General features: G+C 34.0%; 2 protein-coding genes across 2 annotated transcripts; one reads left to right on the top strand and one right to left on the bottom strand.

Annotated features, from left to right (window-relative positions):
- The first annotated feature begins 189 nt into the window (after positions 1-189).
- LOC129248161 (interferon-related developmental regulator 2-like) lies at positions 190-27,203 on the top strand. The gene is made up of 5 exons (XM_054887608.1): positions 190-1,832; positions 17,665-18,361; positions 18,423-18,666; positions 25,888-26,106; positions 26,173-27,203. The coding sequence occupies exons 1-5, from the start codon at positions 1,802-1,804 to the stop codon at positions 26,254-26,256; spliced, it is 1,275 nt and encodes a 424-aa protein (XP_054743583.1). The 5' UTR covers positions 190-1,801; the 3' UTR covers positions 26,257-27,203.
- Positions 22,819-24,094, bottom strand: LOC129248164 (uncharacterized). The gene has a single exon (XM_054887620.1). The coding sequence runs from the start codon at positions 23,926-23,928 to the stop codon at positions 23,080-23,082; it is 849 nt and encodes a 282-aa protein (XP_054743595.1). The 5' UTR covers positions 23,929-24,094; the 3' UTR covers positions 22,819-23,079.
- Positions 27,204-27,495: the final 292 nt, after the last annotated feature.

Genomic DNA, 27,495 nt, shown 5'->3' with positions numbered 1-27,495 from the left:
TGCTTTAATGAAAAGAAATTGCAATTTCCACCTAAACATGCATAGGTTGATAACAACCATATAAGGCAGTTTGTTTTGTTAATATACAAAATATTGCAGTGCACCCTCCAATTATTTCTCAAAAATCACGAAATCCACTGTTTTGCTTCCATTGTTAGTCATCAATCCGATTTGTGAAATTCTGCACATTCTCCGCATTTTGCTTTTGTGAGCCATTCTCTGCATTCGTATTAATGAATTGAGTGAGTTAACAACGTTTTGAAATTAATTTCGCATTTCGGTGAAACATTATTGAGGAAAATACAACCAATAAAATTAACAATTGCAAAATTGTTAACAATAACGGAAATCTGTCGAAAGTTACACATTTTCAGATTTCACAACGTTTTCAGCAGTGAAAAAGCGGGAAGACGCGGCGCTATTCACGACCTTGTGAAGTTCGACAACGAAGTTAGACTTTTCTGTGGCGAAAAAGCATTCAGTAAAATATTTGTTCAAAAGAGCTAATCTTATACAACAAAGTAACACGTTTGAAGAAGCAAAAAGGTGTACGAAAAACAATTAACACAAACTTACCTGCTATTGAAAATTTCTTGTTAACGCCCCTCTTCGACGCGGAGGTGGTTCAGTTGGTCGATACGAAGAATATCGTGCTGCCATTTCTATTTCACATTACAGTGAAAAAAGTCGGGTCGGTTATCTGGTAGACAAGTAGAGACGAAAAATTTATCAGCAACTTGAAATTTGCGATCAAACATGAAATTTGTTGCAACAACAAAGGCCCAACTACAACAACATGCGAAGCATTACTCATTGAAATTTACTGAAGCTGAGCAAGAATCGAAACGTATAAATAATTTACACGCGGTCAACTTGGGAACATTGAACAACGTGAGTTTGTGTGGTGCAGTGAAATTTGCGAAAGTAAAAAATCAACAACTACAAATAAACGAATATAAAAAAATTTCTACTATTTTTAAAAATTGGAAGAATCAAAACTTTTGCATAGCTGCGTCTTGATTAAGTACGACTTTAATAAATTTTACCCCATCCAAATTAATTGGATTTCAAACCCCAAAACCTATCAACCTTGGAAAATAAATTAAAAATTAAACAAACACTCTTGGACAACAACATTAAACAAATTTATGTACACAAACAAATAATCAGAAAAAAATCGCAAAAATTAAAAAAAATTAACAACAAAAAGTGTTTAAAAGTGAGCGTTAGTGAAAAATATCCTAAATACAAAAATTGACAACGAAATTTATCAATTTATCTTTAAAATTTCATAAATTACCTAAACAAATTTAAGAGAAGCGTAAAAAGTATTGTGAAAGCAGAGCGCCAAAATACCTCGTGCTGTTCTGTCAATCTACCCAAAGAGTCAACTCGAATCTTTTGTAGCCGTTAGTTCATCATTGTTCACGCTTTGTGCTTCTCCTCTTTGGTGGAAACAAGCGAAGAAGCATCGAAAAACGTGCGCACCAGTACCATTAAAAAAGATATACAAGAGTATATCCAGTTGCAACAACAAGAAGCAGCACACAGCATAGAAAAGTCAGGTACAACAGCCGATAGTAAGTTGGCTGCATTGCTGTCGTCAGATCCGGCATTTGAATTTACATCCGTATTCGTGTTAACGTCTAAGGATAAAGAGCAGTGTACTTGTGCAAATACGACGGGTACATCAACCGGTAGTGCAATTTCCACATTCTCTACGACGGCGTCTCTGTGCTCATTCAAAATTTCTGCTACCTCGCCTAAATCTAAACGTAAGACGTCTAATAAAGACAAGAAGATGTCGCGCCGCAACAAGAAGGGAGGCAAAGGTGAGTTAAATATAATATTTGCAGCAATATAATATTTTTATAAATGTGTTTATTTATTTCGTGATGTACATGTGTATGTATGTGTGATATTAAATTCACGTATATTTCTACATCCCTACGTATGTATGTACGTATGCGAGTTTTTGTGTAGTTTTATCAGTCAGCAGGAAAATAATGAATTTCAGGTTGAAGGTTCGTTAACAAAGGTACACTTGTGGCGCAGTTTCTCCATTGTATACAAACACATGCATATTCTTCGCTAAATTTTGCCGACAATTGCGCTTTCGCTTAATTTCAAATGTTCTGGGGGTCTGTCTAGTCTGCAATGCGATGCGCTTGTAGTTAAGTTTATTTTAAGCTATATTTCTAAGAAATATATTTAAATGCAATATTGCTGTACAAAATACTAAATTTGCTTTCGCATTGCAATTACCATTCACATCGCATTACAGCGTAGAACCTTGAGTAATTATTTTAGTTTGCTAATTACTCATATATGTATGTATATGCTGCATATAATGTACTGGGTAATTTGTTGTTTACAAATGATCTCAGACTTGCCAATTTTCTAAAAAAAAAGAAAAAAAAAAAATGATTCCTGTAACAAACAAGTTACGCAGCCTTTAATCATTGAAGATAATTTGCTTAATTCCAGCCTTCATATACATATTTCTTACGTTGCATAATGTATGTATTATCAACCGGGGAAATTAACGAAATTGGAATACAACAAAGTGTGTACATAATCATGGAAAAACCCGAAAGGCACGAATGTACATACACCAATGTTCTCCGTAATAGCAGCTCGAGAAATTTAATTATATTTATTTTTTAGTTAATTTGTTTTAATGTAAAACATAAATATTGGTGTTCACGTCTTAGAAATTTTATGTTTCCAAGACAGCCTGGGCTTAAAAAATGCCGATAGGAATCTCATTATCGGTACCACCGATACTTGGGCCGATCTGTCTTCAGATTACTTACCTGCCATGATCGTTGCCATTTCAAAGCATTAAACTATTTTCCATAGCCCAGCAATGTCAGTATGTTAAACCAAAACAACGGAATATGGAGAGCAATGGAATACAAAATATAGGTAAAATAGAGCACTAAAATACACAAAGGGGCGGCGCAACGGCACAACTAATATGAGAATATAAAATGACACTCGTCAGAGCCATCAGCTAAATTTTAGCTGTCGCGTAGACAACGAGAAAAAGGCATCAGCAAATCACTTCCCCTTATAAATTTGAAATACATATTTTTCTCTCATTAACCAAAGTGACAAACGCAAATTTTTCAATTAAATTGCTCTTCTTAATATCAAGAGAGACAAAATGGTTGAAATACAGAAAATCTTTAGCATCCTCGCTCAAACCGACATTGTATCCGCTGACATTATGGGAATTAAGTCTACATAGTAATTGATCCGGATTACTTCCACTTCATTCTTGAGATAATACCGAATTCAGTCAATAATTCCATAATCTTCTCATGGCCATTCTCTAAAGAATGTGAACAAAAAATGTAAGTCACCACTAAAATTCGGATATTTTCCTGAAGTATGGAAATGGAGATCATTATGATGGCCAAACCATGAATATATGCAACGCCGCCTTCATTATATAATTCAATCAGTTAACTGCCTACCTCTCGAAACGTTTTTGAAAGGTACATATTTCTAAAATAAATCCTTACCTTAATAGTTATGACGTAATAGCAACACATCTATTTGGATTTAGTTAGAATCACGAAATTATTGAACAGGTTAATCTAATAGCATTACCAATGAAAAATAAAAATGTGAGATCCATCATCAAAGGTGCCGTCGCCCCAGTGGTATGTGAGGCATGCTCCCACTAACACTATGACAAGCCTTATTTCTCGGCTGAATTCCAACCTAACCTAAACTTACTAGCTTGGGATATAATCCAATGGAACTTGCAGGCTCTGTAGAGAGGGAGATGAAATAATCAAACATGTGCTGGCATCGCCCAAAACACTGATAAATAAGAGAGACAAACACCTGTGTAAACATATTTTACCAGAGGAGGAAATAAAACTCAATCAAAAAAATGTATTCAGGTTGATGAGGCTCTCTGAACCAGTAGGATTTAGCGTAATAACAACACCGATATTATACAAAGTGCTTTGAACTAGAAACTACTCAACTGAAATGGAAGCTACAGTAGGTGGAAAAATGAAGTTGTCAACGCAAGCGCCAAGAATAAAATTAATCTATTACTCGCTACATTTTGAATATAAAGTTTAACTGAAGCAGTGCAAAAATAGTAGTAAAGGGTGGTTTTCCAATAACAGGTTTTATGAATGATCTTTTACGGGAAAAGTTTCCAGACCGTGTTATCTCTCGAAGGGATCTTGTGACTTTTTTCTTTGGGGCCACGTGAAAGAGAAGGTCTACGTCAACAGCCCAGGGTCGATTCAAGACCTTAAAGATGAAATTCCTGGGGCTATCAAGGACATAGGGCAGCCACTTTGCAATTCGGTTATGGAAAATTTCATGAAAAGGATATTGTTCTGTAAGCGTGGTCGTGGTGGTCATTTGCTTGATGTTATTTTCCACTATTAACGGCATACATTCCTCTTTATAATGAAATAAACATCGGATCACTTATAATATATTAAAAAATAGCATTTTTCTTTGAATATCAAAATAACACCTCTTATTGAAAAATCCTTTAGTTAAAGCAACGAATTAGGTAAATATATAAGATGAGAATCAGAGGAAAACATACCTTTGTTGTAACAACCTAAACATTTCCCCTACGTGTAAGAAGAATGTTGCTGGAGTAACAATCATTGGTCGGATATAAATCCGGGTCGCTTCGGTAACGTAGAACCGACTGCTGTGTCACGAGGCGGCTAAAGCTTGTTTTTAGAGAAAAATAATCATAAATCAATGGGAATTTTGAGACTATACAGAATTGCACTTTACTGTACTAAAATTTAAGGGCTATAGAACTGCGTACCAAAACTTGTTTTAATTCTTATTAAAAAGTTTGAAATTTTGATGAAAATTTGTTTTATAATTCTTGTAGACTACAACTCTGGTTTATATGATATTTGTTGCAGAATTGTCTATATTTGTATAGAAATTTATGAAAATTAAAAAAATCAAAAGAACGGTAGCCAAAATTATCGTGTATTTATTATTTTGTCCATAGGTGTACATTCTGAAAGAGGGTTTTAAAGGGGATATTACATCCTGCTTGCTCAGTTTTTACGGACCCATTTGCAATTTCATTTAAAATGCATTTTAAAATATATAGAAATATATAAAATTAATTTTAGAGACTTAAAATTCTTAATTGCACATGGACTACTATAAAATCGATTACACAATAAACGTCAAAAATAATAAAAAAATTTTAATATGCCAGTTTTTTTAGAATATTACTTTAAATCTCTATACATAAATAAGTAAATTAAATATTTAATAAATAATAAATTTCCTTGTTATCAGTCTAAATGTTTATTTTTCTCGCGAAAAAGTGGGGTTTTTTCAGATATCAGTAAATTCATAGCCATTCTACTTTATCACGAAGTGGAAGACATGTGAGCGCTTGAGAGTAATTTAAATACAAATAGTCAACATACAACTATACTCATTTATGAAAACAAGCCTGTATGTATGTACAGTTGCATATATATAGCACATGCATATGCGTATGAATATGTGTGTCGCTCTCTCATACTCACGTGTGTCTCAATATGTATGTATGTTTGAAGCATTTCGTATGTATTTATATGCGTCGGTATATTTGTGCGATACGCAGGCATATAACAGCTGTTTTCCCCATGCAAAAATACATTTAAACGCCACCATATTAGACATTGCCAGCTGTGCTGAACTTTGTCCATACATACGCACTTATTTATGTATACGGATATGTATATAAATGAGTTTTTTGTGTGAATATGCGTGAGCGTGTTGGCAAGCGTCGTCTATATGTGCTATTGGCGCATAGATAAAACCGACTGTTGCTTCGTTGGCTGGCATTGAAAGTTTTAATATAAATGAATAGAAATCCGACATACATGCATACGTACGTATGTACATACAAAGCAGAAAAGCTAGTGATTATTATTATTACGACACAGCAAAATTCAAAAGATAAGAATGTGGCGAACTCATTAAACATACACGTACATATACCTATGTACACTCCTATATTTGTGCATGCATACATTTGTATGTATTTAAATACATACGCACACTAGGAAAACGTGAACATTTTCATTTGATTGCTTTTTTATTTTTGCTACTTGAATTCAATTTTGTATAAAATTGAACACAATTTCTGATGACTTTTTAGTACAATAAGCAAACAATTTTCGAAGTACTCAAACATTTATTTAAGGTTATGATTAACTTTTTAACAAAAAATACTCTATCAATGACAGACGAGGTTTCCAAACCGGCACAAATCGGATTTAGAATAGGTCAAGGACGATCACAATATTAAAAGAGATCTTCGTTTCGTGATTGCTCGAGAATGACGATATGTTGACAGCTGATAGGTTCCAAGTCCATTAAAAACCGCTTATATCTCCAAAATAGGTATGGATTTATGCCTTGGGCTTAACCAATGTTGGCGAATTCATTTTCTTTTCTATTCGCTCTAAGTGGTTTATATTTTTAAAAGTATCTTGTCAGACGGCTAACTGGAATACTTTTGTCCTTGAAAGGAAACTTCAAGAGTGTACCCTGCACTGGTATGCAGGTAGCTCGAAAGCATCTAAAGGCATGGGCGTAGAGATGCATAGATCGCCCTAAAACAAATCTGTCTGTGCCGATGGGTAGTTTTCCTAGCATCGTTCTATGTGTAGAGATCGATTTGGGAAGGAACCTCTCTGAGCGACAGTCATGCCGCACTCAAGACCTTGTCATCTTTGATATATTATAAATGCTTCCTTAAAAAAAATTGTACTATTTTTTTTTGTCATCCTGAAGGCCTCCAATATTAAAAAAACAAGTTCAAACAACAAATAAAGAGAATTTTAAAAATTAAAACGAAAAACCAAATACTTCTTATAAGTAACTCTAGATAAAATTTAAGAAAATAATAAAAATAATGGAAAAATCTAAATATTTTTTTTAGTAACACTTAAAACCCCCAAAAATTTAAGAAAACGAAATCTGCTTGTTTTCTATAAGCGACCCTGAAAGCAACCAAATGGAAGAAAAAATTTTAAAATTACGAAAAAGAAAAAATTTTGCTATTTGTTAAAAGTGACCCTGAAAACAACTAAAAAAATTAAAGAAATTAAAAACAAATTTAAGAATTAAAAAAATTTTAAAAATGTTAAAAGTTAAAAAAAATGGAAATACATATTTTTTTTCAAGAAATTATGAAAACTAAACAAACAAAGCTTTGCTATTTATTCTAAGTGACCCTGAAGACCTCCAAAATTAAGAAAAAAGTAGATTAAAAAAATTTTTTTTATAACAATTCTTTTTAATTCACTTTTTTTTAACAAGTTTTTAATTCACTTTTTTTTTATAAATGGCCCTAAAACCAAATTAAAAAAGAGAAAATTAACAAAAAAGAACACATTTTTTCAATTTTTTATACGTAACCCTAAAAACACTCCAAATTTAAAAAGTTTCAAAAATTAAAAACAAAGAAAAAATATTTCTTATACCTGTTTTTTTTTTAATTTTATGGACATTTGTGAAGACATATTAAGAGAAGAGATGCTTTTTTTACCTTTTATAGGAACATACAAATATATTTAAATACTTCTTTTAAAATAAATAATTAGTCAAGAAGTTATTGTTATAAAAATACCGAATTCGCCTGAACTTAGACGATCCATTTATTTTTACTTGATTGTCAACAACTCAATAAAAAATCATTTACTACGGGCATTTTACTCATACATATGTATGTATGCATGTATGCATATTCCTACATTCGTGCATTTCCACTCCTCTGCTTATGCAATAATCCTTTCATATTTTCCTTTCTATTGGCCAATATAGCATTTTTTAAGTTTTTTTTGTGCATTTTAATATATGTATGAGTTGCTGCACCTTAAGTTACATCAAATGGCCTCTAATCGTTAGTATATGTGTGTATGTACATACATATGTATATGTATACTTGCCAAACTTCAAACTCCAATTCACTCATTTCAATCTGCGCAAACCAGATTTGGGTAAATCCACAACCAGGCCAGCAACTTTCATTAAACGTAAGAGGTAAATGCATATTTATGTAAGTAAGTGTGGCGGCGTGTGTGTTGCGTTGTTGCCCGACTGGCGAAGGCCAGCCTGTCTGGCTGGTGTATTGCATACTTGTGCCTGCAGTTTGTGTCCGCTATGGAGCGAATTGGCTTGGCTCTTTAGCCGCAGCGTGTTTGCCTCCCAGCCACTGCTACTTCGTGCAATCAGCTGTTTGCAATTTTGTGAAAGGCATTTTCGGTATTTCAAAAATTTTTGGTTGTTACTATTTTTCGATTGCACATTTGGGTGGCAAAACTTGTTTATTATGCAGCTCATGGTTTCCAGATCGGCATAGTTAAGCAGCTAGTTGACTGACTGACTCCGCACTTACCTCCCGAACTGCTGACGACCTGGGTATTGGGCAAACCGTTAGTGTGTCTTCGTTTTGCGATTACTTGTTTCGTGTGTTTACATGCATATGTACATACTTATATGTGCATGCATATGTGCATACATATATATATGCTTCGGGTGCAGGCTTGTATGCACATGCATGTCGTTATATGCACATTCACACATGCACACATGTATGCACATTAATATGTATACACGTTTGTGTTGTCAGGCGCTTTCTGGTTCATGTGCTCGTTTTAGCTGAAGCGGAAATCACCTTGTGCCAAATACACAGCAGCAATATGAAATGGAATACCAAGCATAATATGCATGCATGCATGTATGTATGTATTGTGTACAATATTTACTCTACTTAGAAATGTTTGGCAAATGCGAATGGTTTGCTAAGGCATTTCTTTGGTCCATCTACATACATATTTATGTGTGTATGTATGCATTTGCAAAGTATCTTTCGCCTTCTCACGGAAGCGTGTTTCCGTGTGTCTAGTTATTGAGTTATTATGATTCCTACATGTGTATGTATTCACGTATGTATGTATGCATGTAATACATAGTAATGAAAGTATTCATTCAGTGAATTTATGTTTGCGCAGTTACTTTCTTTTGAAGTTGCACATTTTAGTTTTGCGACTTGCTCTGAGATATGGTCATGCAGCAAAAGTGGGGTAAAAGCGGCAAGCCTCGTGAAATGTGCTCCATATTTCTTATATTTAATTTCTAACATTAATTACTGTACCTCTACGTACTATTATAGAAATAATTATAACACTGAAATTGGCAAATTTTCAAAATTTCTAGAAAATCGCATTTAAAAATTTCGCTTTGTTTTGATACCCATCTGTTGTTTGCATGTCGCCATATAATTTGTAATTAAATTTGTTTTACATCTAAATATTACCACTCAACACCTTTGCATATGTATGCATATACTACTGTGGGCAAAAAGTAAGGTGAAATTGGTTGTAAAAAGAAAAATCTTTATTTTTTCTTGTAAATCAATTTCATCCCCTTCAAAATAATTCCCTCTCGATGAAATACACTTATGCCAACGATTTTTCCAATCCCCGAAACATGCCAAATAGTCAATTTCCGGTGTAGCCATCAGCACCTTCTTCGATTCAGCTTTTATCTCCTCAATCGACTCGAAACGCGTTCTCCGGAGTGGTCTCTTGAGTTTTGGGAATAGCCAGAAGTCACACGGAGCCAAATCAGGCGAATACGGTGGTTGCGGAACGATATGCGTGGAATTTTTTGGCGAAATGGTCACGAAGAACGAGTGCAGTGTGAGACGGTGCATTATCGTGATGCAAAAACCAAGAGTTGTTGGCCCATAATTCTGCTCTTTTTAGACGAATTGCTTCACGTAAACGACGCATAACGCTCAAATAATATTCCTTATTAACAGATTGCCAGCTAGCCAGGTGGAAGGAATTCATAGTGCATCACACCACGAAAATCGAAAAAAACTGTCATCATGACCTTTATTTTTTAACGGCTTTGACGTGCTCTTTTCGGTCTGGCCTCGCCTTTAGCACGATATTCGCTTGATTGGTCGGTTGTTTCAGAGTCGTAAGCATAAATCAAAGTCTCATCTCCCGTAATGATGCATTTGAGCTTGTCCTGATAGTCTGAAAGCATTATTTCACACACATCAACGCGACGACTTTTTTCCAAGAAATTTAGAGTTTTCGGTACCAAACGAGATTTGACTTTTCGTAGGCCCAAATGGTCTTTCTAAATGGTTTTCACAGATCCTTCTGATATTCCGATCATATCAGTAAGGTCTTTAACAGTCAACCGACGATTTTTGAGCACTAACTCCTTCACTTTATTGACGCGTTGGTCATCTGTTGACGTCGATGGTCGTCCGGAGCGCTCCAAGTCATCAACACGTTCTCGACCCTCTTTGAAGTCTTTGTACCACTTATAAACATTTTTCTGCGACATGGTCGAGTCACCAAATGCCTTCTGCAACATGCTAAACGTTTCCGCAGCCGAAATTTCATTCCGCAAATAAAATTTGATGGCACTTCTCTGCTCAATCAAATCAGACATTGTAAAAATCGAAAAATGCACTCTTGGACGTTTGGTAAACACAAGCGTAAATATATTACTGATAATGACATCCACATGAAAGTTGGCCCAGATGTTATTAACAGTGCTGCCAACTCATGAAAAAATAATTAGAGCGAAATTTTAATCCCGCGAAGTTTGACAAATAAATTCACCTTACTTTTTGCCCACAGTAGTACACACATATCAGATATTTACAGCTAGGTAATATGAATAGTCTAAACTGTAATACATCCATTTGTACATACAAATATATGTATGTATACTCGTATACATGTCGCTGAACTCAGCTGATCAAAACAGTTGTTAAGTCGTTAACTAAATGGCAAGGAAAGTGCTTCTTTTGCTGTGTTAACACTTGCAACTGCTTTTATAACTTTATAACTAAAATCGAAAATCAAACATTTAATTTCAATTTAAAAAGTGTTTTAAAGTTAAAAATGCGTATTAAATAAAAAAAAATATTTAAACTTAAAAAAACATTTAAAACACATTAAACAAAAAAAAAACACACACAAAATAACATAAAAAATAAATATATAAAAAAGAAAAAAATAAAGAGAAATAAAAAAAAAATAATAATGAATTAAAAAATTAAATATATTATTGTAATAATAATAAATTTAAAAATAATAATAATACTAAATCAAAATATAATAATCATAACTTAAAAAACTAAAAAATAAATAAATTAAAAACTAAAAATAAAAATAAAAAACTAAAATTAAAAAAAAAAATTGAAAAAGAAACCATTAAAAAAGAAAAATATAAAATATATAAAAAAAACAAAATACAAAAAAATAAAAATAAATGAAAGTAAAGAAAATTTAAAAAATAAACTAAAAAAAAATAAAAAAGTAAAATTAAAACAGAATAAAAAAAGGTAAATAAAAATAAAAAATGTATAATAAATAGAAAAAATAAAAAAGTAAAAAAAAGTATAATTATAAAAATATTAAAATAAAAAAGTTTAATTAAAACAATAAAAAAAGTTAATTAAAAATTAAATAAAAAGAAAAAATAAAAAATGTAAAATAAATAGAAAAAATAAATAAATAAAAAATTAAAAATAAAAATGATAAATTTAACAAAAATAATAATAATAAATTAAAAAAGAATTTTTCAAATAAAAAAGAATTAAAATAAAAAAAATTAAAATAAAAAAAAATTATAAAAGAATACAAAAATTTTAAATTTTAATTTTAAATTAAAATAAAATGTTTAGCCTTCAAAAAAGATCCCAAACCTAGTAGTAAAAAATAGTAATAGTAAATTAAAAAATTGAAACAAAAAATAATTGAAATAAATAAAAAAAATTAAAATATTAACTATCAAAGATTTTAAATCAAATTTTTAAATTCTAAAATAATACAAAAAATTAATTTTTTTTTAAATTTAAATGAATGTTTGGCCTTCTAAAAATTAAAATTCAAAAATATCCGAAATATCCCAAAAACTAATAGCGGGCTTCTGATCTAAAATGAACGAATTTGTTGAAATTCCCTGCGCTAATAGTCCGGGAGCCAGGAGTCATTTTGACCTCATCATTTCATGCCGACTGATTTTAATACTGAAGACAGACGCCATCCGTCAGCTGGTCCAGTAGCGGTGGGTACGTGCGTGGGATGCTGCGAAACGTGTCGAAAAAAATTTTTAACAACTTGTTTAATACCGGCTTAAATTTTTTTTGTGTATTGTTGACATTTAGTAGAATAAGCAAAAAAGTTTGCCAACAACGACAATTCCTAAAATTTTTTAGCACACAAATTTTTTATTATGAAATTATGAAATTTCATAAATCACTGCTTTTGTTGGAAAAATTATATCATGCTCTGTAGACTTAGATGAACAAATTTTCAGAAAATTGTATGCCAATGAGCAAAACGCTTCAATCACTTGACATGGAATCGCTCAAAAAACGAATCCCATCACACAGTTATTTAGTTTCTAAAAGTATTGCGCGAAAATGTTGACTACCACAGTGTGAACAGCTGAAATGTAGTTGCAGAATGCTCATCTAAACTCTAAGCCACTTTTTCAAAATAAAAAACTACTTTATAGCAATTAATTTTTTCGTCACGTCTGATGCTGCCTTAACTGTAGCAAGTGCGGATAACTGCTCTCAAGAATTATGAACGTTTATACCTAAATTTCAAAGCACTAAGAGATAGATAATTTTAATGCCACTTTTTTTGGGAATAATTTTATTGAAGGCCGACAGGTTATTGAACATTTCAAAATTTCACTGGCCTGTATAATTCATTCACCTACACAGACATTAAAATATACAATAATATATACATGTCTATTAATATATGTAATACACTCAAGTTTAAGTGAAAAATATTTGGCGTGAAATTACTCAAATGGTTCATGCATATGTATGTATGTTTGTGTGTATGTATGGTTTGTTGTTATGAGCAGTAGATTGTACTAAAATAATATTTTATTATAATAAGTGGAAAATATAGATAGTTGTTGGGCGTGCTTGGGCGTGACATAATGGCTGTTAGATCGAAGCTTCTAGTTCGATTCCAATTTTCCAAAATGAGAAATAAAATAATATGAAAATAATCTATAATATAAAAATGATAAACAAATTTTTTGTTAGCTAAAACGATCTCCTGTTGGTAAGGCCTAACCTTTGTGTGAATTTAGGTATACCTTCTACTCAAATATGAACGGCTGTTTCCCAAGCCGCTCCGTGGAAAACATTTTGAGACAATTGAAGTCATAAAAGAGAATTCGAAGAACACACTCGAGCTTGACTTGTTTACAGTAGCACAGAAAACAAACTATGTGACATATCACGCTGAAATTTGCCATGTAAGCTTATAACAGTCCTACCAAAAAACAAAAAATTAATTTTTGCCATATGTCATCCGCGGACCGTTTTATTGATACCGTCTCGTTCATATTTGAGTAGAAGGTACAATATGTATGCCTGTATGTAATATGAAAAAGCTATCATGGAAAAGGCATGCAAGTTTATTTATAATAATTTTGAAAATGCGCCCCACTACTCATGAGATCATCGTCGTGAACCAGCCAGGGTTGAATGCACCGCGCTAGTGTTATTATTGCTAATCTAATACCAACTATTACTAATACTATTCATAGAAATACTGATTTAAATTTATTTTTTGAGTAATAAGTTTTCTCAAACCTAAGAATTACTCACTTCACTGACTTCATAACAAAAATTGTCATATTTGAAGGGACATTAATCCTCATTATAACTACTGATGACCCCTAAAATGTACTGCTTTATGTGGATTGCGTATTGAATGAATCATTGATTGGCTCATACTATTTCGAAACCAAAGATGGAACCAGCGTTGCCGTCAATAGTTAGCGTTATAAGCAAATGATTTGTTACTTCTTGGCTCCTCACATCAAAAGCAAACGTCTAAGTGCTAAACTGAACCACTTAAAGCAAGTTGAAGCCACGCCGCAACTGGTGAATAGTTCTTACTGGTTGCTGACTTGATGCTAATGCAATTTTTTATCAAATAAATAAACAAAAAGGCTTAAAAGTAAAATGCAGCTTGATCAACGCGTTCATAAAAGTTAAACATGATCCCTTTGAAATAAAAAAAATTGTAAAAAATGTAGATTGGCAACCTATTTTACTCGTATTTGCTTTTTAGAATTTGCCCAGAGCAGGTGACACGTATGATATCATCTGGTATTTTGTCAAAAAATTGTGACGCTTAACACATTGTGGTCGGGCGTTTTGTGCCAGTGCATTACGGCTGGAGCGGGTAATTTATTGAAAAATGTGCGCGAATTTTATTGTTATTAAAAATCAGTATAAATTTAAAAAGGCTCTGATTTCTTTTTTTAACTTTTATTTTCTTAAATTGCAATGTGTTAAATTGCACGGTGAAAAGATTTTTAGATGTGTGCTCTTTAACAGACCGTTATTTGGCTCTGAGCGAATTTGACGGAATCAGCTGATGGGCTGACGTAACATAAGATGTGTTCACAAAAAAAACTGAGACGTGTTGGTGATATACGAAAAAAATCAACCAGTGATACTTCGTGGACCTCTGAACAACGACTATACGAAAACAAATTAACACAGCCTTCACTCAAGTTGCTTCGTTGCTATTTAAGGGGGGAGCCTGGTTTATAAGGTCAAAAAAATAAATTTTTTTTTTTCGTTTTAAGCGATTCCTAATAAATTTCAGAATATTCACACAAAGTTACAGAGCCTAATTCTCAATATTTCCGTAGATACAAAGCCAAAGGTAGGCGAGCGTTAGGTAGTTACGCTGTGACCGGACAGCTATAGTACAAACTTTATCTTCTTTTCTCGACTTTTCATTTTTATGATTTCTTTGAATTGGCGTACATGAATGAAAAAAACCTAATGAACCTTTTGAAATGAATCATAGCTTGTTCCCTTCAGTATTAAATTCTCTTCTATTTGAACTAACAAAATAGATAAAAAAAAAAAAGTTTCAAGATTTTTATACCAAGTTCAAGTGATTTTTTTTTTATAGAAAGGCATTTTTTTCTTTAAAACCTCCAAAAAGTTGAAATTTTGGAATTTCTCTCAGTTTTCTTCGCTCATCTAGAATAAAAAATCATGATAATTAGAAATCAATTTGAATTTTTTGCTTTAGATAATAATTACGAGCTGTATCTTGTACGCCAGTTGGAAACTCCAGCATTGCAGCGCTCGACTAATTTCTATGTTAAACATTTTTTTCAACTTATTTTAACCAGTACAAATTTTTTTTATACTTTTTAAATGTTCATTAAAAGATAGAAAAAACTTTGCAGTGCTAAATTAATTTTTTCCTTACAAAAAAAAATCGCAAAGAGATGCAATTTTTAGACCTCATAAACCAGGCTCCCCCTTAAACAACGATTGATTGGACGAGTGTGTGAATACATGTGAAATGATCGTACAGAATTCGGCTGCCGAGTCTCCCTTGTGGTAGCCGAAGTTGCCCTCACAATTTTCTTTATCACCTTTTAAATCTATCATTCTTGCTTAAATTGATCCACTTTCATATCCTGAAGGCTTTTTTTTTTAATTTGTCCAACATACATATATCGATATGTCGTATAACTTTGTCGATAAAAGCGATAATTTTATGCTACTTTGTTTTTAAAAATATGCATTTTTTTCTGAGCAATGAATTTGTACTTGGCAAAAGTTTTTTTGCTTTGTAAATAAAAAATGAAAATAATTGCAATTCAGCGCTTATTTGCCGCTCAGAGCACATTGACATGGTGAAATTTGACTCGGCGAGACTTTCGTACTTTTAATTGTATGCATTTTTGCACTTTTGCCTGATTTATTTACTATTAATATTTTTGCATTGAACTACATATGTATATTGATGACATGGCAGAATTATTAATTTGTTTCAATAGTAAATATTTACGTGCTGCAGTAAATTTCAACTCCTTAGTTGATATGACATTATCGTTTTTTTTTGTTTGTATGTACATATGTATATTTGTCGTTCTATTTATTTGATAGCAATTCTACTACGTCATAAATGGCTATTCCTAGGCTCCTTTTACTTTTATACCTCTTTCACTTCACCTTCAGTAACCAGTAGCTGCCATATACATGCATACATTTATATATATATACATACATACATCTGTAGATGCGTTGCTGCATCCTATCGTAGTCTCTTGATTCCTTAATGGAACTTGCAAATATATCGATCTACTATAAGGAATGTACGTGCGCGCATTTTCTGTAAATGTGGGCAGTGGTGATTCATTCATAAAAGCCCCATATCTTCTTTTTCGCTTCCACTACTACTTTCATTCGGCTCTCGATTTTTCGACTTTGACGTTGGCAGCAGCAGCAAGTGCAGCACTTAGAATGTATCCACAGCATATACACACACCTCTCCTGCGCTCTACTTATTTGTACATATGGGACTCGTATTTGTCGCGCTTTATTTTGCTAACAACAATACTTTTTTCTTATGCTTTTTGCAAGAGAGCGACACGTTTTATTTGTGTGGGCTGTGTGTACATATTTAGGTATGTATGGGTATATATGTATTTCTTTGTTGTAGGTTTGAATGTACCAATCATCTGATATTGTGTAAAAATAGCCTATTTTTGCTGTGGAATATTTGTTGCTGCGTGATGTTGGGGAGAGTTCAATGTAAGAAAAAAAATTCGTGTACACTTTGTATAAATTAAATTTATGACGCAATGCTGACATGACGACATTTATTCAATTCAACTAAGTGGAAGTTGAGCATGTTGTTCTAAAGCAATTCAGCATAAAAAAACGCTTTGTTATTTGAAAACAACCTTTGTTTTGAAAGACAAATGACTGAGAAAATTCTCCTTCAATCCGATAATAGATCGATTTAAATATTTGACTTTCATCTTATTTTGCTTATTTACATTAAGTAGCAAAGTTAGTCATTGCCGGAAAAGAATTAACTCATCTTCGGTTTGTTGAATATTCTCTTATTATTATTATTATATTATTTATTTTTATAGATAGGTAAATATTAATCTTTTTTTTGTAATTTTTTTTTTTTTATTTACTTCGTTTTTTATATATTTTTTTATTTATTTACTTCTTTTTTTTATATATTTGTTTTTTATTTATTTAAATTTGCAGTATAATGTACCTTATAGACTAGAAAAAATTACCGATATAGATAATTCTCAATTCCATGTAAAGTACAAATTAAGCAATTTTATTAAAAAAAGGTCGAAGTGCAAACCTCTTATAAAATCTATCTAACCCTGGTAGTGCTAAGTACGATTGAGACTTGGCCAAATTGTTTTCCCAAATATCGTTATATGTAGAAACCCAATTAGTTTCACTAGAAAATTTTTTCTATGTACGTAAGATGTCTCGCAATATCTTGCCTTAATCCGACTCTGAAGAACATATTTGTATAAGATAATACCTGATATTTCTGTTTTTGTTTGTTTACTCGAAATAAGAACTGAATCGGCTTTGTTAGGTAAGGAACTTCTTTGCATCTAATGGACCCCAAAAATCACTGTTCGCATCAGATCAGTGTAAGCGAAGAGGATTGTTGCATGTTATGATTACTTAATTAATAATATTTCCTTTTAATGTTTATACATTTTCAAAATTAATTAAAATCTATTTAATTTTTTCTATTTTTCTCTTCCTCCCTCAAGGCCGCAACGGTGACTCCAACTCTGAGGATGAGTCCTTCAACGATAATGCTAGCGTGTATTCTTTTGTTTCCGAGAACGCACCCTCATCCATAAATGACATGGACGAGCTCTCGTCTAATGAACGTTTCGAGGAAAAATTCATGCAAGCACTAGAAAATGCCACTGAGAAATCGGCACAGACACGCACTCAAGCTTTGCAAAGCATCTGTGAAATTCTGATGCATCGCTATATGCCCGACTTTGTCGACGATCGCAAGGTAACATTGATCGATTGTATTGAAAAGTCGATACGACGTGGCAAAGGCGCAGAACAGTCATGCGCCGCACGCTTGGCTCCCTTGGTGGTCTTGCAGTTGGGTGGTGATGTTGAAATCTCTAAGGAATTGAATCAGTGTCTATTGACCACCGTGCAGGATAAGGCTGTTTCATTTGATGCGCGCGCCAAATGTTGCACTGCATTGGGACTGCTTAATTTCCTCGGTGGTGAAGACATTGGTGATCTACTCACCTTAATGCAATTTTTCGAAGGCATTTTCAGTGCCAGCTACTTGCGTGGAGATGAAAAGTCGCCCATCTCGGTGAATGCCGAAGCTGGCGCCTTGCATGCCGAAGCATTATCAGCTTGGGGATTATTATTGACGCTCATACCATCCGGTGATTTCGTTTCACTCATGACCAATGGACAACCGATGCTGCCGTGAGTATTTCCATTTCTCCGGTACTACATTTATTGATATCGAAATTTTGTTCTTTTATAGTTCGGTGAAAAAATTGATGGGTTTGTTGCAATCACCTCATTTAGATGTGCGCATAGCAGCTGGTGAAACATTGGCACTGATACTCGAGTGTGGGCGTGCACATGATAAAGACTTTTTGGAAGATTATTTGGGTGATCTGATCGATGCTGTTAAGCAGTTAGCTACTGATTCACATAAATATCGCGCTAAGCGTGATCGCAAAGCTCAACGCGCAACATTCCGTGACGTGCTGCACTATATGGAGGTAAGTCTGCATATGAATATTTTTCTTAACTGAACAGAGGTGTAGAGAGTGCGATTTATGTACTAAAATTTGTTGATGTAGTGAAGGTATTTTTTTGGAAAATCGACTAACTGTGCAATAAGTGTATGTGTTTCAGATTGCGTTAGTGTGTGTGTTGCTTCAAAAAGAAAGTGTTAATGCGTAACATAGAAATTGTAGTATCTGCGCAGAGTTTTTGCCAATGTCTAATTTCTTCGAAAGATACAACTTTTAGTGATATTCATTTACAACTTTTTACTTGGTCAAGTGGCGGTTTGATGTATACAGCCATGGTCATATAAATATCACATTTAGACTTTGAAAGCAAAGAATTTAATATGTTTTTAAATAATTATTTTTTATTGGGAAAAAGCAACATAAAAAATAAAAAAAATTATTTACTTCCAATTTAAAACAAAAAAAAAAAAGGTCAAAAAGAACTTCAGTTCTGGTTTAATTTACGAGAACGTTGATAACTCACGAAACCCCCTGGACACATAAATAGAATATCCAAAAAAATTCCAAATAAAAGCAAAAATAGTAAACAAATCAGATAGTTTAGTAATAATATTGTTTTACCAGAGTAGTATTTTGTACTATATCCACCATTTTGGATTACTTCTTCAAGCCGCACTTTCTACAAGCTTGTGGCATCTTTCCTTTGGAATCGAGTACCAAGCCTCCTCAACTGCGGGCCACAAATCATCAAAATTTTGTTAGCGATTTTGACCTCAAAAAATAACAAAAATAACAAATTTTCTATTGGATTGAGATCAGGGCTCTGCGCCGGCCAATCCAGTACATTAATTTTTTCTCTTCTGAGCCATTGCTTCACTGTCTTTGCAGTATGCTTTGGTTCATTGCCCTGCATAAATGTCCAATTTATTTACATAAATTCAAACACAAATGACTCCATTTTATTTTGGAGTATATCCAAATACTGAAATCTATCAATTTTACCAACCACGCGCACAATCGGCCCAACACCATGCCAGGAAAAAAACTCCCCAAACCATGATGCTTCCGCCACCGTGTTTAATTGTCTTTTTTGTGAACCTAAGATGTTTCGCTTGATTTTTTGTACAATAGTTTTCCCATGTGGTCCCATCCTACTTACTTTGGTTTCGTCGGTCCAAAGTACGTTTTTATAAAGCTGCCTTTTGCAAAGGCAAGTCGGTATTTGATATGTCTTTTTGGGAGGAGTAGTTTTTTTCTGCTTATGCGGCCAAACAGCTGGGCTTCATTAAGTCGCCTTCTTACAAGCTGTAGAACAGGTTCTTGGTTTATTTCAAGCATTTTTTGCCGTGCCGACATAAAAGGATCTGCTTTGCTCTTGCGTATTATAGCTCTATCCACATTAACATCAGTTTTTCGCGGCTTTGGTTTTCTTTCCGTTTTTTTACTTAGATAGGATGAATCTGTCTTAACTAAATTAAGAGCATTATAAACCATTTTCCATTATTTCAGCTATTTCTGCATAGCTTTTTCCGTTTTGACTCATAACTTATATAAGAGCTCTTTTCTCCGGCGTGCAATGTTTTGCACGTCCCATTTTCAGTAATTACTTTAAAATTTTATTTATGAAATAAAAAATTATACTAAAAATCGCTGAAACAATATTAAAATTTTACTCTCCGCTGCACAAGATAAAATGTGCTATTTTTGTGTCCACTTCGAAACAGCAATAACCATAAATAAAATATAACCCAAAAAATCCATCGAAAAAAAACGGTAAATTCCTCGCATACATGTAAGCTTAATAATGGTAATAAATGTAAACAAACAAATTTATTTGATCAAAGCAGAGTTCATACTAAAAACTTAACATATAAGGTTCACATTTGTGTTATTTATCTGTCCATGGCTGTTATTAATTTTTGTGCATCCACCGAACCTTAAAATTTTGGCATAGGGGCAGGTGGTGACACGTTTAGTAGTGTGCAATATATACGAGTAGGCAGTAATGGTTTTTTTTTATAAAATATGTACGATTTTTCCAGTTCCGTTTTATAAAATTTAGTTCATAGAAGATTGCTCGGACAACCGATCACTATCTACTCCGACAGTCAAGTTGCCATAAAACCTCTAAAAAGCAAGAGTACTTCATCCAAAGTGGCAATCGAATGTAGACTATTCTAAGTTAACCGGGTAAGTAGTGCACCACGAAGACTGTGTTCGTTCCTGGGCACAGCGACATTTCTGGATTTTGCATCGCGGATGAGCTGGCTAGTAAGAGAACTGATTTTAATTAATCAATTTTTCTTATTTTTTTTTTATTTCATTTATTGCCCAAAATAATTAATCAATTCTGCCCAACCTCTGCGCATCCCTTATCCTCAAACAGGCTCTGGATTAGGTCAGTCTACATTGCGCAAGCGAACAGTAGATGGACTATGGATCCCACTTGTGAAATAACTCGACAGGTTTGGCATAGAAGGAATGAACATAGAACTAGATCTCTCATCAATCTAGATCGACCTTCCAATAGTATAATTGACACACGTGGGAAATGTATGGAATTTCCTTCAAATAACTTCTGTTACAGCTACGGGAACGAAGAAGAGGTGGAAACTTCCTCTGCCACTGCCCTGCTCTTGCAGCAATGCGATATCACCGTCTAAACTCTTACTTCTTTAGATGTGTGACATACTTGGAACATACAGCCATCCACAGAATTTTATGGTTTATCCGAAAGACGAAGTGGTTTCAGCGCATTCGGAGTTAGAGGGGGGAACCTGAGTTTAAACTGGTGGTATCGCAATGGTCCTACATACCGAAATGGGTCTCTCTACGCCCTTATGGAGAGTGGCAACCACCGAAACCATTTACTTGAAAGCTCAAAACTTCATATTGAATTTCTTGGATATGGTGTACAAATCTCGCCTAGTACAATTACCAATACTCTTCGTTATAATAAAAATAGCTTATAAAATACTTCAAAATACTTTTTTTATTTATAAAATACTTCATACGGTCGTTCGTTATCTTGACTATGTCACATGTGGATTTCTTATAAATCCTGTTCATATCTTAAAACCGCAGAACTATGCCTGAATGCTACTGGAGCTACTACACTAACCATTCCTAGTTCATTGACTATTGAATTGTCCCAAAACCATGCACACATAACAGATCACAATTTAACACATTTTTTCTAAAGGCAAATAGGTCTACAGAATTGATCTAGAGTAACCAAACGCTACGAGAATTCAAGTCAAAGCAGAAAAAAATTGGGGTCGAGAGGGTTCAAAGTAATAGAAGTGAGACGAATTATCAAGTTTTAACTTTTTTTCTGTACAAAATTCACAAAACAAATTTAAAAAAATTGTCATAAAAATTTTAAACTTTTCAGTTTATGCAGTTGTATAGCCCACTCAATTTTAGAATAATAAATATATCGGATGGATTTCTGACAAATTTTTTTCCTACAATATTCAGACTTTTCTTCCATAAAAAGCAGAAGTTCGTAAGTCTTTTATATGGAGAAAATGCTCCACACCTCAGCGAAAAAAGAGGGAAGCTCAAATCGTTAGCTGTAATCGAAATATGTTAAATTCACGTCCAAAGTCGAAAAAGTTTGGCCAGACCCGGGTGCCCAACCAAAAAAGGTGTCCACCGGAGTGACTCCGAACGGCAGATGGTTTTTTATGAAGAGCTTTTTCATGGCAGAAATACACTCGGAGGTTTGCCATTGCCTGCCGAGGAGCGAAAAAAAAACGTTCTATTAATTACTGTTTCGTGCCCTGTGTCCTTGCGACTAGGAGTATGGCGCCAGCCCATTTGGTTACCCCGAGTGCACTTTGGTATACGAATATTAAATGATAAGCAAGAATTTTTCGAATGAACAGATGGAAAATTTCAGGTTTTTTTTTTTTGGAATTTTTATGAATTTTGATTTTGTACGAAGTTTGGAGCGTTGAATTATATGGTTTTTGTAGTTGATTGCACCGTACGTTTATCAAAACATAACAAAATTAAATACAAAAAGAAAAGTTAAACTTTGGCAATTCGTCGCGCTCCTATTATTTTGATCCCAGGTATGCATTTACGGAGTTTCTAAAAAAATAATTATTAATCTAGTACCTAAAATTATTACTATACCTTGAAATGAAATGAAATAATGAATCACTGCAATTAATTTTACAATCACAATTACAATTTACTAGAATTTTTTTTGTGCCACAACAATCGTTTAGAGTGGTTTAGGTAGCAGCTTACATACATATCGTTGAACATGGAAAATTGACACACGATTATGTTATATAATATCTCAAGTACCTAACCAGATACAATCCAAGCAATTTCCATTGACCCTCCGACAATAGTGACTACACTGCCATTTACAAGTATTATAAACATAAGCGAGCTTGAGGAGTTTCCACCTTCTAATGCAGCTTATCTTACAGTATTTATGCAGGTATTGAGCAGCTGGTGACGACAATGCTTTCCATTACTTCCACATTTGCTATGATCATGCAGATTATTTTTGATTATGACACAACCATTTCGGCTGATTGTTTCCATATACTCCGAGAAGTTGGCGCGTGTAACAAAGGCTTTGCTGCGCCAGTGTGAGTTGTTGCCGCTATTGATGAAACGCGCACTATCGGTAAAGGAGATCTTGAATGGCTTGTAGGCGTGCTCGCACGGGTCCGTAATGGTGGGATTACGCATTTGATTGTCTAATTCCTTCATCACATTGGCGCGAAACACATCACAAGCGTCCTCTTTTTGCAGCAATTTCGTAGCATTAATCTGAGCTGTATTGTCCTTCTCCTTGAGACTCTCGTAAATACCCTCTGGATACTCATTCATATTGCCATAGTCAATTTGATATGTAGTAAAAAGTCGTTGACGCTCCAAGCGTCTATTCAGCTCATCTTTAGGCATCTGCTTCAAACGGTCATACAGATCTGGATATGCTGTGCGTAATATCTGCAAAAACCGATTCGGTTGTGTTTTAAAGCAATCAGCTTCCGGATTCTTGGCTAAGTTATCTGCTTGCTCGGGTGCGAATTTTGTGGGTATAATGCGCGGGTCGATGAGTCGGCCCATTGGCGCGATACCTGTCCATTCGGCACCGCTTTCACATTTTTCCTGCGCTGCTTTTGGTATCTCGATTTTAGGTGTTTCTATGCATTGGCATTCTTCCGTCTCCCTCTCCGCTTTGGCTTGCTTCTTAACGAATTCGTAGCGTCTGGTGTAGGGCGGCACATAGTCGTGTTGGTAGGTGGTAACAAGCATTTTACCAATGTATGTTAAGAGGAAATGATGACTACTGTTTTCAGCACAGAATTTTGCACAAACAATTTTGCAATTTTTTTTTATTTTAATTTAAATTTTACTTGACAGCACACGAAATTTTTTAGGTAAACCAGTTGGAAAATAAAAGTTTTTATTTAGAATTTCTATTTTGACATTAATAAAAGTGAAATTAAATAATATTGACTCACAAGAATCTCATGCATGAGCAAGTGGTGAAGCAAAGTTTTCAACACTTGGCAATTTTTTTGCGTGTGGTGAATAAATAAATTAGGCCATGGTATGCGTGGTATGTGGGCATTTTGAGGTTAACTGGGGAAAAAAGTAGGACTCAAGGAGGATAGATTTAAAAGGTTTTGCCAATAACTATGGTGAAAAGCATTGAGCCAATTGAGAGGTGAACTTCGACTGCCACGTCACAGGGAATTTGAAGGCCAAATTCTGCACGATCATTTCCCATGTATTCACATACTCGTCCAATGAGTTGTTGTTTAAATAGCAACGAAGCAACTTGCGTGAAGGCTGTGCTGATTTTTTCCTATATCACTAAATAGTACAATCCCAGTTTTTTTGTAAACACGTCCCCAGTTACGTGTGCCCATCAATTTATTCTGTCAAATCCACTGAGAACTGGACTGGATTGTTATTGGCCACACCTTCTCTATTCTTTTCACTATGAGTAGGACTAATATTCAGTTTTTCTGTGCTAGTTTAACTGTGGTGAACTTGTTAACCGACTTTAACACTGCAAATTAAAGCGTTTAAATTTATTTTAATTGAAGAGCAAAGTTAAGCCTTCATTAAAAAACTGCCATGTCCTTTGTGAAAGTAAAGTCACATTCACATATGCAGTGATTAGCAATAAATCCACAAAAATTAATCTACCCGTTCACATATGGCAGATAAGCTGAAAAATTGCCGATCAGCTGGCAAGACTGTTTTGAAACAAGGCGAATTGAGTACCATAGGTGGCGCCTTCTCAAAACAGTTACTTCATTTTTCGCGATTTTGATAAGTCTGACGTCAGGTCCCTTACCAATACAAAACAACGAAAACAACAAACAAAAAAGGAAAAATTATATGTTTGTGAAAATACAGTGAATGGCTTGGTAATTTAAACTGAGCAAACTAATGAAAACGAAGTACCGCGTGCTAAATGGTGAAAGCTTAAATTAATATAATGTCTCCTAATGCAGTTCTTTTGCGTTTTTATGTGGAAGACGTCGGCAAGAAAGTGTGTGTGTGTGCGTATAACTTCTTGTGCTTGATAGTTGCTTTTGCTTTCGCCTACTCTTCCTCTTCACAAACAAGTAATTTCCCTTTCTTTTGTTTGTTTATTCATGGGCTCTTACGATACGGCGAATTCGGAAGGCGCAATCTGGGGTTGTACGGAAAAGATATTATTTTGTAATTTCGGAATTCGGGAGAGAAATTTTGTATGGATAATCTTTAATTACGGATTGGGTGTATAGCTCGAAAAAGTACATAATCTTGTTATATGTAAACCGGCCGCCGTACCCGAATGGGTTGGTGCGTGACTACCATTCGGCATCCAGAGAGAACGTAGGTTCGAATCTCGGTAAAAGACCAAAATGAAGAAAACGTTTTTTCTTATAGCGGTCGCTCCTCGGCAGGCAATGGCAAACCTACGAGTGTATTTCTGCCATGAAAAAGTTCCCCATAAAAAAAAAAATATCTGCCGTTCGGAGTCGGATTGAAACTGTAGGTCCCTCCATTTGTGGAACAAAATCAAGACGCACATCACAAATAGGAGAAGGAGCTCGGCCAAACACCTAACAGAAGTGTACGAGCCAATTATTTAATTTCTATTATAAGACACATTTTACACCTACAACAACATTACATGCACAACAATCATTTACATATAAACGCATATTAGCCGCTTACTAAAACCCTGCGATCCAAATATTTCTTCTGCAGGAGGATACATCACCTGAAATCAATATTCGCTTTGGCTCTGAATGCCTTCTTCTGGACTCTTGGGCCATTCATCATCAATATTCTGCGCTGTGCACCATAATGGGCCCGGGCATGACCTCACAGCTGCAGGAAAACGATTTCATACGCGATATCTTTCAATTGGGTGCCAAACTCGTCGACGATGGACACAACAAAACTAAACAGTCCAAATTGGAGCGCGTGAGTAGCAGAAATGATTTGAGCTTAAATATTCTGAAAACTAATTATTTCTCTCTTTTATTACAGCATTTATTAAACGCAGCCGCATTCAAGGCACGCACAATAACGCGTGGCAAAAATCGTGACAAACGCTATAGTTACAATTATTAAAGTAGTTAAGTTGCTAGAGAAAATAGAGAAAAGTTAAATTTAAATTATGAAATAAAAAAACATTTTTGGAGTTCGCATAGCGAAAACTGCGGAGTGCTGAAGAGGAATCAAGGAGCAGCAAGCAAACGTAGTAGGAGCTGAGAAACTAACCGGTTGTATATATGCGGAAAAGGAAAAGTCTGTGTCCTAAAGTGCAACAATATTGGCAGCCAACTTTTGCTACACTGTTGCAGCTTCTGATGTGGGATTTTTCGCTTTCGCATGCCAACAACGCTGACTTCTCAGTTGGGGGACACAAGTGCGCAACTCTTTTGACAATTTCCCATTTAGAACGAAAGATGATTTGTTGAATTTTTGTGTACTTTTCATTTGCGCTCATCTTTTATTCGGATTTTTTGCAACGAATTCTTGTACACGATATTTATGCAAATCTTACAATTATTTTTAATTTATTTAGCAATTTTACTATACGATGAAAACCAGAGGGGAAAATGTAACATACCACAAACAACAAACAATATATATCTAAATGTAATACAAATGCTAGTTGAAATTTATTTAGTTTTTAAACATACCTACAAACAATTGCAGCAAGAACTCTTAACGTTAAACTTTTGTTAAATTCCACAAGTACATCAATAAATATACATTTAATTTTACCTATTTCCACTAGTAGATAATATTTTGAATTTTTCTATCTACATACATTTTTTTTAATATTTTGTTGCTGAATTAATTATTAAATAAACCGCTAAAATAAAAATGATTAATAAAATTTTAAGAAAACTAAATATACTGAAACATATGTATGTATAGTATAAGCACAAGTGTGAGCGCCATTGTGGCGTGGCATAAGCTTTGCTTAGACGCGACGCGTATAAACGTAAATTATTATTAATACGAGTAGCCTATATTTAATTGTAAGTTAATAAAGTTGTAAGGTAACCAACCCAATGCATCACTGATGCCGGATTTAAATTTGTCAGCAGCGTTTTTGTGCAGTAGAACGAACAGACTGTTGTTGTTTTAGTATAGCCATGTTGTATGAAGTACTGTAACAGCACGGAAAAGTGAAATAATTAATCGAGGAGGTTATATTATTTGTACGCGCTTTCTTTAGTTTTTTTATCTTAAAATATTATTAGGTGAAGCTATTCGCAAGCCTTTGTAAAATTACGAAATTCTCTCGAACCTCTTTGCAGCTTGCAGAAATTTGAATTACACCAATAGTAGAGTATA

Source organism: Anastrepha obliqua, chromosome 5 (genome assembly GCF_027943255.1).
Source record: "Anastrepha obliqua isolate idAnaObli1 chromosome 5, idAnaObli1_1.0, whole genome shotgun sequence".
Taxonomy (NCBI): domain Eukaryota; kingdom Metazoa; phylum Arthropoda; class Insecta; order Diptera; family Tephritidae; genus Anastrepha; species Anastrepha obliqua.
The sequence above is the reverse complement of the archived record's forward strand: the minus strand, read 5'-3'. Positions and strand labels throughout refer to the sequence as shown.

Coding starts and splice junctions, on each gene's coding strand:
- LOC129248164 (XM_054887620.1), bottom strand. CDS start 23,928: ATGCTTGTTACCACCTACCAACACGACTATGTGCCGCCCTACACCAGA.
- LOC129248161 (XM_054887608.1), top strand. CDS start 1,802: ATGTCGCGCCGCAACAAGAAGGGAGGCAAAG. Junction 18,667..25,887: donor ACGTGCTGCACTATATGGAG/GTAAGTCTGCAT, acceptor TTTCTTCTGCAG/GAGGATACATCACCTGAAAT. Junction 26,107..26,172: donor AACAGTCCAAATTGGAGCGC/GTGAGTAGCAGA, acceptor CTTTTATTACAG/CATTTATTAAACGCAGCCGC.